We start from the raw sequence: 12,385 nt of genomic DNA on the forward strand, positions 1-12,385 counted from the left end.
AAAACACCTGAGGCAAGGTGCATCCTTCTCCCGGAAACTTTCTGACACCTTGGAGACCCTTCTCCCACTTCTGCATGGTTTTGCGTCCCTCTGCGTCAGCCCACATGAGGACTGCGTCTTCCCTCTACGCTGTCTCTCAATACCCTTGCGTCACCTCCTCCTCAGTCACTGATTGCTGTTGATGCCCTCCTCTTCCTCCACCCTAAAACTCTCCCTCTGAAATCGATCTCTTTCTCTTTGAGAATCGATTTTCCTTGGGATATTGAGTATCCATCGGTGTGTCTCCAAATGATCCTCAAGTCTTCTCTTATATTTTTCCTGTTGATGAATCAACAATCGAGATTAAGTCTCTAATCAATGGCTAAGACTAAAACAAACTTGATCCTCGTCTCTTAGAAGCTTCTCACCCTTATCTTTATTAATACCCATTAATATTTTTATTTTTCTAAGTTTATACTTAGGAACCCATTAAAAATATTAATTATTTTAATAACTCCTTATCCGAGTGGAATTTCTCCAAACGATTTTTGGGTCTTGGAGACCTCATGTATTCTAGCCCCTCCACAAAATTTCGTAGCTAGAGCACATTTAATGCTACCTAAAATCAACAAAAATGACTTGTTATCCAAAGTGAACATGATAGTCAAAGGAAGGCCTTTCTCTTGATCTACTTCCACACAAACTCTGGCACAAGCTAACACACCTTCTCTAGGTTTAGCTCTATCTATGTATTTCCCCAATGCGTTTCCAATAGATCCCAGAGTCTCATCATTCCTGTTGTAGCATTTTTTGGTTTTGATAAGATAGAATAAATTAGTCAAAAGAAAATAAAAATTGAAAAAATGTTAAGTTAGGATATGGACATAACAATATTGAATAAAATGTTTTTAAAAAAATATCTTGATGATGATGTCCATATCAAAGAAAATGTTAGGTTAGATGTCCTAAAAAAATCAAGACAAAAAGAAAATGTTAGGTTAGAAAGAAAAGAAAACTAATAAACTCTGAAAGTGAGCAAATCTAAATGCCACTACTATTTTTCTACAAAATAATGGTTGTGTGCATCTTGTCATAAATGCCACAACCCATGACAATCAAATAGTTTAATATTGACTGCTTCATGCTTTAAATTTAATGTTATAATTAGAGAATAAATATCTGGCCAAACTGTTTAATCTTGGCAGATCAGTAGTTAGGTAGAGAATAATAAGGTGCTCATCAGTTTAATTTGAGCCCTTGGATGTTATAAGGTTAGAATTAGATAGTTTGTTTTTTTTTTTTTAAATAAAAAGAAAGGAAAAAGATTTGCTAGCTTAAATGCACCCATTAAGTGAAGAAAAAATAATAGGATAAGCAAAGGGTAAGTAGAAAAAAGGTTGCAAAAGTACGATGATTGATTGGACAAAATGTATATTTATCATGTTTTACCATATGTTTCTATGTCTATGAAGCAATTACACAAAGCAAATGAAGGTCTACAAGATCAATTAATTAACTTCTCTCATCCCCATTCATCCCTATATTACTAATTTCCCCTTCCCACCTTCATACAGTTCATATTCATTCATTTTCCATAAAAAACCCCTTTTCCTGAGGTTAAAATCCTTTTTCCCTAGGAAAAGTGAAAACCCCATGTTAAATCTCCTTTTACCCAAAAAAACCTACAAAAAGATGTTTAGTCTAAGTATTGATGTATATATGTGAAAAGCAAATAACTCATGAAAAGGCATTATACTTAGTGTATTTCCCCTTTCCGCTCATATTTCATATTAACGCTAACTTAGAGTATTAAAACCTTAAAAGTTCTTTCCTGTATATTATTAACTCCCTTTATTAAATATCCCGAAACCATAAGTTTTATTATAAAACTATGTATTCCATAATACATCGCATATCGGCAGATCGCAAACTTTTCAACGTGCATGCGCTCTCCTCTGCATTGCAATATGCGATGTGCGATGGACCCGGACCCGACGCATATATATTTCATAATTCATCGCCCATTTCGCATGCGCCTTTCATCGCAAGTCCCAGCTGAAACATACACCCTCTGCCATTGCGATCTCCGATATGTGATGGGAGCACGGACTCGACGCAGTATTATCCATGATTTATTTTCCACATCGCGTCCGACCCCTATCGCATTCCTTTCCAATGGGCCTTCCTTCACTAAACTGCGATTGCGATATGCGATGAACCTGGACCCGACTTCATTTATCCGCCCGAATTCATACTATTTCAAGTCCATCGTACTGCGTTTTGCAAAGGATTTCTTTGTTAAAATGTTTTTATGATTTAAGCGAAGAACCAACCTAAACCTTTAATTAACCATAAAACCCCATACCGCCATGATTAATCGTTGGGCCCCTCCACGTTGCTCTTTTGCTCCACCATCGTCTAATCAAATGCATTCAAATCTAACGATCCTCAGCGATTTCGGGTTGGCTCTCTGTTCGAACATTACCCGCCCGAAAAAGCAGTGTTCCACCAACCTCCCCTTGCTACGTGTCAGGCTCTAGGCTATATCGGCTGATCCCTCCCAAAAATCGCCCGCACCTCATAAGCGTGATGAAAACCAAAACCACCTCCCGCATAACGACAAAATGGCCACTATTCACTTTGCGCCATATTTCAAAAAGTAAATTGTTTTCTGTTTAAATGTAAAAATCACCATTTTGCTTTGTTTCGCCCGTTTACACAGTGAAACCTCCATAAACCTCTGCGACCAATAAAACCATTTTTTTACCTTCCGATACGCTCTGGACTCCTTCCAATATCCTTTCAAGCTCAATAAAGCCATTGACGACCTTCTCTGTCACCTATGTTTTTCTTAACAATTTCTGTGTTTTGCAGGTAAAAACTTATGTTCCAGGCTTACAAAGAAAAAAGCCTACGTACAGTTGGAAGACAAATACGAAGATCATATCAAATCACTTTACCCTATAACATAAAATCTAAAACAATTTACTGTTGAAAAACACAATAAAAACCTAAAATGCACAGTAAAGGTAAAAGGGAACACAGTAAAGGTTACTTAGCAGGGTCAAAGGATATTCACAGAGTTTAAAGAGTATCAGATGAAAGATCAAATGAAGGAATCAACTAGCGTAAAGGATACAAACAATCAAGCAGCTTAAAGGGCAAAATATCAAACAACAAAGCCAGCACAACCTGAATAAAAGGGACAGCAAGAAGCAGTTCAATAGCTGTCCCTATCTTCTTGCATGAAGATCTTTCATTTCCTAGAATAAATCTTAATCAGTTTTAAGATATTTTCTTAGTTTCATTATTGTATAAATAACTCTCTTCTCGAGTTGTTATGGGTTCAATGTTCATTATTCATTTCTTGTTAAGTCATGACTATTGATTCTACTTTGAACCTGGTTGCACCTTTGAACGAAGCTTTTCTAGACACTTGATGTACTCAGTCTTTTTGGAACCTTAATACAAAGCAGAGGATTCTAAATTTGATTTTACACAGTTTGTGTTATCTTGTAAGTTTTTCCAGTTATCAATCATTATGTTTTCCTTCATATGCTTATGACTTATAGAGATATCTAGGTAGGAATAATTGTGTCTCAATTTATTCCTATAAACTTCTGAAGTGATCATCTATTAAGAAAATGGATTGATGAACTGTCGGTTTACCTAATCCCCTCTAATCAATAAATCATCAGTATCTTTTGTAAGCTTAAGTATACTGCCTTGAATCTTTGGAACATAGTTTAGAAGGTTTTTATACTTATGATTGTTCTGTTACAGTCTGGACACTGTGATAATCATATTATTTTCTGCCTTCTTCTCACCACTATTTGATCTATATCAATGTGTAAAGCTTTATAGCAGCCCTTTGCTGAAATATTAATATTATCCAAAGGATTAAGTATTTCAATTCTACATCTGTCTTCATTCATTGGTCTTCCAAAACTAAAAACAAAAACCCCAAAACAATTATTTTAGATGCTCTGGCATTGGTAGCTGACCTACTACTATCTCAGAGGTATAAAAATTCCAACAATGGAGGGGAAAATAGGGAAGTTTGACCTAGACTATAGAGGGAACATCATTTTTAGAGTTAAAATCTAGGTTCCACCTATCTCAATAAAGCCCCTGAGGCCCCATAAAATAGGGGCCACTTCTGAAGATCATATCTCTATCAGCGTTGTTTTCAAAGTGAAAAGTAAAGAATCCTCTACTACAGATGGAAATATAGATTTGACCCTGGATAAGAGGCTTCGAGTTCTTTTCAACCCACATATTCAAGGATTACAGTGAGAGCCATATCTCTGTAAACTACCTTGCCAATTCCTTCTCAGCTAATTTAAGAGCCATCTGTCTTGATTGAGTTGCATGAACAATGATTTTGGAGATATCCTCTAACTTCTTGACAAATCGTGAGGGATTTTTCTTGGGACCTCAGAGTGTGCTTGCTACTAACGCATCAAATGCAGTGATGCCAGGAGCAGGTGGAAGGAGAGGAGGGGCAAGCCCTCAAGAGCCAATGGTCATTTGCTTGAGGAAGCGAGGGGAAGTCTAGATCAAGGACATTACGAAGTTGTGCGTCCCTCGAAAGCCATTCATATATTTAAAAGACGAGGATCAACCAAATTTTTTTCACATAAAACTTTCTTCAGAGTGGATACATGGCTCACAATGTCTCTAGCAGATGTCTCCATGACTTCTTACAATCTCGGATGATATCAAACTTATCGTCATCTTTTTCTTTCCTTGTTACCTTCATCTACATTTTTATCAAAAAAATAACTAAAATTCTTTATTTCCGAGTATTATTATTTTTCCTATAATACCCTCTAACATCAAATGAGATAAAATAGCCATTCTCTTTTAAAAAATGCTAATAAAAATTTATAGTTAAGCCTCTATTCTTCCCTCCTCAAAACTACACATAATAGAAGCAAGATTGAGAAATACCAGCTGAAATTTGTCAAATCTCTACTAAATGGACAAATTACCTATTGCTTTGACCCAAATTTCATTGTTGTATGACAAATTTCTGATGTAAATTGACTAAGTGATCTGTTAGGAAGCCAATTTCTTCTGGGCATTGTCAACCGAGGTCACAATTTCATTGGGACGGGAAATTTTGTCAAAATCCATTGAAAAAATTCAAAAAATCTAATCATGAGTGTGTTTGAATATTTTTTGATGGTCGAAACAGATTCAGCACTATCAAGAATCCCTGGGCAATCAAAATCCCGAAAATTAACAACAGTAACCTAGATTTTCAAAAATATCTACTAAATTTTTTTAAAATCCTACCAAAATTTCTATTATTTTCTGGGAGAAATTGTGGAATCATTAGACTACGTCATTTTTCTGTAAAGCTTTTGTAGGGCGTCTTTATAGTTCGCATTGCACTTTGGCGGCGTTGGGTGGCTGAACATGGAGTCCGTATAACTTCTGTAGAGTCGTACGGTCAACAACTGGGTGGCTTAGGTGTCTATACGGGACCAACAAGCTTTGGCCACTACATGCCAGTGGCCGGTTCCCCTCAAATAAATTCGATCCCTTTTCAATCAGAAATCGTCTTTTACCTTTAGTCTTTTGACCTTCGTTTTAACGTAAAATAATCTATCAATCTGGCTTTGAATGGGAAGAAAAAGTCTGGTCTCCATTTAAAGCCTAACTCAACTGGGATAAGTACACTATGTTCGGCTTTTCAAACCAGAAAACCAATACCTACTTTCTCTGTCATAATGCCAGGTAAAGTAACATCTTAAGCATAAAATAAAACAATTTATAATTTATTGAAAAGCAATTAGAGAAGAACTTTCTGTTATAATCTTGTAAACAATCGTCGGAAACAAAATGAAGCTAATTGTAATTACATAGGTTTTTCATGTCGAACAGTTTGCAATCCTCTTTCTAATCAGCGCCCACCAAGATATTTATATTTTAATTTTATTTCTGAAATATGTAATGATATTATATTTTAATTTTTTTTCCAAATATTTTTAATTTTATTTTTTGAATATTTTTTTATTGTGGGTTTATAATATTTTTTTTTTAAATGGAAATAAATTGAGAAAATCCAAAAGTGCTTGATTATGAGCAAGTTCAAAATAAAAAATTCAGTTCTTTATGAGATAATGTTGAGTGAAACAAAAACATCTCTCATCAAAACAAACTAAATAAATAAAATTTATTAACGTAAAGTTAAATCTTAAACATTTCATATCTAAAGAGCTACATTCCCATCATGAGTGTAGCGTTAGGCTAGCCCTTAGAGAGTGCTGTTAGTAGACACAGATTGATCTCATATTTATAAAACATTCAAGTTCCTTGCATTTGTTTATACAAAATGAACAAACATTGAATAGGAAGAAACTTGCTCAAACTCACCTTCATTTTACCCGTTCCTACACCGTGCTCGCCAGTGCAGGTACCTGCAAGTTAAAGACATGAAGATGTCAAATAAATTTACGACTCTACCACCTCTAATTACTATTTCATCACTGAATTATTTAAAAAATATTATAAAAAAATATATATACATATAATTTATTATTTGTATGAGAAGGAAAATTGGTAACTCAAACATAGACTCATTCATTACTGTTATCATTTGTCACGTAGCACTGCGATCCACCCAAAAAAAATAAAACACATTTCCCTAATTCAATAAAATAATCCGCATATCTAACCAACAAAGTTAACTAAAAATGAAATGGAAATAACAACATTATAACTTAGAATTCTAACCATTAGAAGTACTTGTAACTAGTATTTTCAATTTTATTTTTTGCTATGAACAAATATATTTCTTTATATTCAATTATATATAAATAAATAGTAAATTATTATATTAATATAAATATATTTTGACATAAAATTATTAAATATTAAAAAAATATAATTTAAAACTAGATATAAAATTAATGATTTATATTAGTTGATATATATTTTATTACAAAATATAAAATGAAAAAATGTATACCAATTAATGTATATTTCATTATAATATAATATTTTATGATTGATTTTTTCTTAAATGATTTTTGATTTAGATTTTTAAACATTCCATTGTTTTTTATCGTTAAAGGCTATTCTACTTCTATTATTTACAGTAAAAACTGAGAACGATTACATTCAGGTTTATACATTGCGAGAGGCCTGGGTTGGCGCTCTTGCTCATCGAGCTGCATTGAGTCCATTGCCTGCGCAGGGGCCTTCTTCCAGTGATTAAGCGCCCACGCAGGGGCCAAAAAGAGACCATTCTCATTGTGCATTCTATGAAAACTGAAAGCCCATGCCATAGCAGAGGGGCTGTGAAGACTAGACCAAACAAAACTTCCAATCCCACGCAGGGGCAGAAAAGAAACTTGAATAAAAACCATCAGAGACCCACGCAGGGGATCGGACTCACACTGAACGTCAAAATTATCTGACCAAGCAAAATGATTAACTCCATACATTAAGTGTTGGTGGCTAATTAAACAGCAGACGAAAAAACCTGAGTGCAAACAGAGAGCTGGAATTGGGTTGAGCGCGTGACTAGGCATCAGAGTCCTCCTCCGAGTCTTCTGGATAGATCCAGTATTTTCCTTCTGGTGGGGGTCCCCAGTCGTATTTAGCTTTGCCCTTTGCTGGTGCTAGTTGGGAAGCTGGCAGAGCAGCTTCTGGCTCAGATTGTGCCCCAGCTTTGTCCTCAGCTGCTTTGGAGCTCTCTGCAAGCTGAATTGGGGCATGGGGAGTATCCATTGGTTGAATTGGAGCCTGGGATTGTTCCCCCTCGATTTCTTTCACCTCTTCCACAAATAAAACTGAAACATGAGCTTGGATGCTTGAATTACCTTGCAGATTGTTGATAGAGAAAATCGCTGAGCCGAACGCCGGAAGTGGAGCAGCTTCTGGGTTCTGTGGCTTGGCTTCCATGAATTGCTGAGCTTGGATGGGGTTGGCTTCCTCCACCCTGTGACAAAGGCATCGGCAGCAACTCGACGCAGGATTGACAGGGGGACGCGAGGCACCTCTTCTTCCTGTGCCGCGTCGACTGAAAGGCCTTTGCCTTGGCGCCATAACTGCCCACTTACCAACACTTCCTGTTGAAGCTTTTCCACTGCACCAGAGAATCCGCAGGTGGCTCCTTGAATCCTCTCTGAGCCCTGAAACCCAAACCTCCACCTCCTCAGATCGAACTGACCAACATTCTCCATATTCTGCAGTTTTATGCATCGGTGGTTCGCCTTGAAGCTGGTGCCCCATAACTCCCTTCTGCCTCTGCGATTAAGGCTCCTCGCAGACCATAAATGGCCGTCCCGTCTCCCTTTAGCTCTCACGCTCGCTGGCCAGGGCGGCGTGGAGCATTTAAGGAGTGTCTTAACCTTAGGCTCGCCCATGTACACCATGTGGCGTACTGTGTTCTCCCGACGTGGCACCCGCATCCGGGATTTAAACATTCCATTGTTAAGCTAGTTATTCATAAACTGTTATTTATTGATTTAAAATAAATGTGTTTATAAATGTTAGTTTTTCTTTAAAATTTATCTAAAATTGACACAACCATATAAACTAAATGTATATAGGAATTAATTTATGATAGGCATCAAAATCTTTACTTCATAATATATTCCACATTGCCAAAATTAAAAAATAATAATAAATATGAATTAAATTATAACTTTGTTTTAAATTATTGGTATTATTCATTATAAAAAGAATTAATATATGAGTTAAATATATATACATTTAAAACAACATGTCATAAAATTCTTAACAATAGAGGTTCAACCACACTTAACCATGGAGTTCCTTTATAAATAAGTTTTGTTACAATACCATGGAGATTCTTAACCTATAAATAGGTTTCGTTATGTTAAAACACTCACAAATGATAGAGTAGATAAGATAAATAATTGAATACATTTTCTCTTCACAAGGCTATACATATTGATATAGTCTTATGACCATTGGTTTTCATATTCTAAATGCTCCCTTGTACTCCAATGATTGTTCATATTTCACACCATAACCCTTAATGGATTAGGTGTTCAACATTCTCTCCTTAATCCGAACGGGTATATATGAGTCCAAGAAGAGAGCTGAAAAACAAAAAAATGCAAAAAATGCATGGCAGCAATTGGTTGACTTTGCTCTCTGAAATGATGGTATAAGGTGGGAGAACTCGAGGTCTCAATCAGTGGTGGTTTCAGGATGACCACCAACACTAGAACGCATAGTGCAGTTCTTAGAACAATTGCAAAACTCGCTACAAGCTGAAGTCTTTTGCTAGAGGAAGTGCTCCCTAATGTTGTGAAAAAGGAAGACTATTGAGGTCTCAACATCGAACGTTTGATGCAGTTTCTGGAATAGTTCCAAATATGGCTAGAAGTTAAAGTCTTCTGCTAGAGGAAGTGTTCTAAAAAGGGATACCATTAAGGTCTCAACCTGTGGTGGTTTAAGGAAGACCACCAACCAAAGGCATGCTCATGGGGCATTGCTTTGTCTCTGGCTACAACTTTGTATCTGGGTATGGCTGACTCTGGCTCTAGGCCTAGGTTGTCACTCAGGCCCGTTTGATGTATTTTTGAAGCTTGTAGATGACCATCAATTCCCCCCTGTTAGATACAAGGTAAGAAAATGAAGAAATCTCAACCGCAAGACGTGTCAATACTCGAGATTTTTTTTTTTTTGTAGTATAACAGAAATATCTTCTTGGTTGTTGAAGCCCATTGCCAAGAAGTGATCCATCCAAGGTGAATCTTCATTCTTACAGGGGGCTTGTTTCTGGAACATCCATTTGAATGATGAGTGTGCTTACCATAATGCTCACACAGATTAAGATTAAAACATTGATTTTTCACATGGCTATCTATGTCTCAATGTTGGCATCTGATGTTGATTTGGGCTAGCATCAGATGTGCTCTAGTCATGAAAATTGGTGGAGAGGCTAAAGCACATGAGATCTCCAAGACCCAGAAATGGTTTGGGTAGATTCTAAACGGTTTGGGAGATATTAAAATAATTAATATTTTTAATGGAGTTCCTAAGTCTAAACTTAGGAAAACTAAAATATTAATGGTTATTAATATAACACTGGGTTAGAAGGTTCCAAAAGTCATGGATCAAGCCAAATCTAATCTTATCCGTTGATTAGAGATGTAATCTCGGCCGTTGAAGGACCAACGAGAAAACTATAAGAAGAGGCTTGAGGATTAGTTGGAAGGCACACCAGAGTGATCAGTCATTCGATTTGCTAAAGCAGGGTTGCTAAGTAAAGTCAAATCAGAGATCAACAACGAGGGGCAGTGAGTACTGGGAAGAGAGGCAGAGACAGTGCCAAGAGACCAGCGCAGAGGCAAAGAGCGAGAAGCAACAGCCAGAGCAGGCCACACAGAGCCCAGTAGAGACTAGAGGGATTGCGTCATCCACACAGAGAGCAACTAGAGTGATGCAGAGGGTCCCAGAGGCTGCGCAGTGCCTTAGAGGGCTAACACAGAGGGTTTTGGGGCTGATGCAGGGGCAGCGCAGTGCTTCAGAGTCGTTGGAGAGGGTTTCGTGGGACAGGTTTTCTGAATACTTGTTTCCGAATAGAGAGGTATTGCTGTCAATTATTTTTCTCTGTCGGGAGAGCTAGTTTGGCACCCAGTTGTACTCAAGGAAATACTGCATAATAATAAATCCTCAGAATATCTGCACCGGTTTTCCCGCATTGGGTTTTTCTGGGGACATTTGTCCAAAAATAACGGTATCACTTGTGTGTTTGTTTTCTTTCAGCTGATAATCTATAGATGTCGAGACTGTATTGTGTTTATTTTGTTATTTATATGTTTTAAATAGCTTGTTCACAATTAACAAGTAGAAGAAATAAACCATAAGAATACAGATTAAATTTCTAACGGTTAGACTTAGAAATTTCAACATGGTATCAAAGCGAGGTTACAGATCACAGGAAAGATGAAGGCACCAGCCGAAGCAGAGCATTTGCAGCAGAAACAGTTGTACCGAGTGATAGAAGTTGTTCCTAGCAGAAAGCAGCAAAGAAGGGTTGACGCAGAGGGACTGCGTCATTAGTTTGACCCAGGAGGAGGGTCAGCACAGAGGCAGAGAGAAGCAGATCTAACCTACGCAGTGCCTGGTCATCTTTCCCAGCCAGGAAGGATCGACACTGTGGCCAGGAAGTGCAGATTCAGCCAGTGTCGGGATTGCGCAGAGCCTAGAGGCTCAATTCTTTAGCTGTTGGGGCGTAGGAAGCTACGGGTAGTTTGCGAGGAGTGAAGTTGGTGAGGTACTGGGGCAGAACAATACCTAAGAGGGCAAAACCAAGGTATAGGGAGTCGCTACCGAGGCGGATTTCTAGCCAAGGAATCTGGATCAGTGTTGCAAGTGCACAGAAGATTGGAGAGGTGCAACTTGACGATTGGCAAGAGGATTTCCATAAGGGAAATCGAGACTCAGAGGGAGTCTAGCAGAGAACTTCCAGGCAGGAAGTAGAGAGACTCAACAAGAGTTGAAGAGAGAACTTCCAGAGGGAAGTAGAGAGACTCAGAGGAGTCGATAAGAAGAGGGGAGATGGCCAAGGATGACGATTGTGCCATGAGTGCTCATGTACCTCTAGAGAAGAGGTCGGGAGACATCGAGGACTACAGGCGATGAGGGGCAGGATCCTTGAGGTACCCAACCTCTTGGATTATACCTTGCTACGGGATCCCTGAGGAGAGAGTAGCAGGATTGGCCGATGTCGGTAGAAACTGATGCACATGAAGCGGCACAGAGTGCTACAATGCAGGAGTCCCTGGGCAGTGCGAGGCTAGCAGGCTGCAACAGTGCAAGAGGCACGAGAGTGTTACACCAGTGCAGGATGGCACACAGAGGTGTGCAACGGTGCGAGATGTAGGGAGTTGTTGCAACAATGCAGAGGTCAGTAGAGGGAGCACTTGTTAGCGACAGAGAGAGCTTCAACATCGGGAGTGTTTCTAGCTTGATAGGGATGTCAGAAGATGGGTGGATTAGTTACTTACTTCTCAGTAACCGAGTTGTAGTGCAGTAGCAGTTGGCAGTAACACAATGCAGCATGATGAGAGGGGGTTGCACTGCAAATGCAGTGTTGGGAGAAAGGACCAGTAGCAGCACGGATGCAGAGGGAGTTGTCGTACGGATGCAGTAGTGGCGGTGGCAGGGCCATGGGTAGCAGTATAGGATGTAGCATTACAGAGGATGTTGGGTGGGGAAGCCTAACATCAACATAGCTACCAGTGTCGTATAATGAGAGTGATGCTCAATGAGGAGTATTACTAAAGCACAATCCTCGCTAAGAGGGAGTGTTCATTTGGGGTAGCATCGGATGTGCTCTAGCCATGAAAATTGGTGGAGAGGCTAAAGCACATGATATCTCCAAGACGCAGAAATGGTTTGGGCAAATTCT

General features: G+C 38.4%; 1 protein-coding gene across 1 annotated transcript in view; it reads right to left on the bottom strand.

Moving 5' to 3' along the window:
* Nucleotides 1–12,385, bottom strand: part of LOC149230696 (FAD-linked oxidases family protein) — a 326,280-nt gene that overhangs the window by 19,547 nt on the left and 294,348 nt on the right. The window contains exon 11 of the mRNA XM_089376125.1: nucleotides 6,364–6,407. Coding sequence (XP_089232251.1) covers nucleotides 6,364–6,407 — 44 coding nt within the window. The remainder of the gene's footprint in view (nucleotides 1–6,363; nucleotides 6,408–12,385) is intronic.

This window comes from Pinus tabuliformis, chromosome J (assembly GCF_031772625.1).
Source record: "Pinus tabuliformis cultivar Carrire ecotype Pingquan chromosome J, CPIR1, whole genome shotgun sequence".
Taxonomy (NCBI): Eukaryota; Viridiplantae; Streptophyta; class Pinopsida; order Pinales; family Pinaceae; genus Pinus; species Pinus tabuliformis.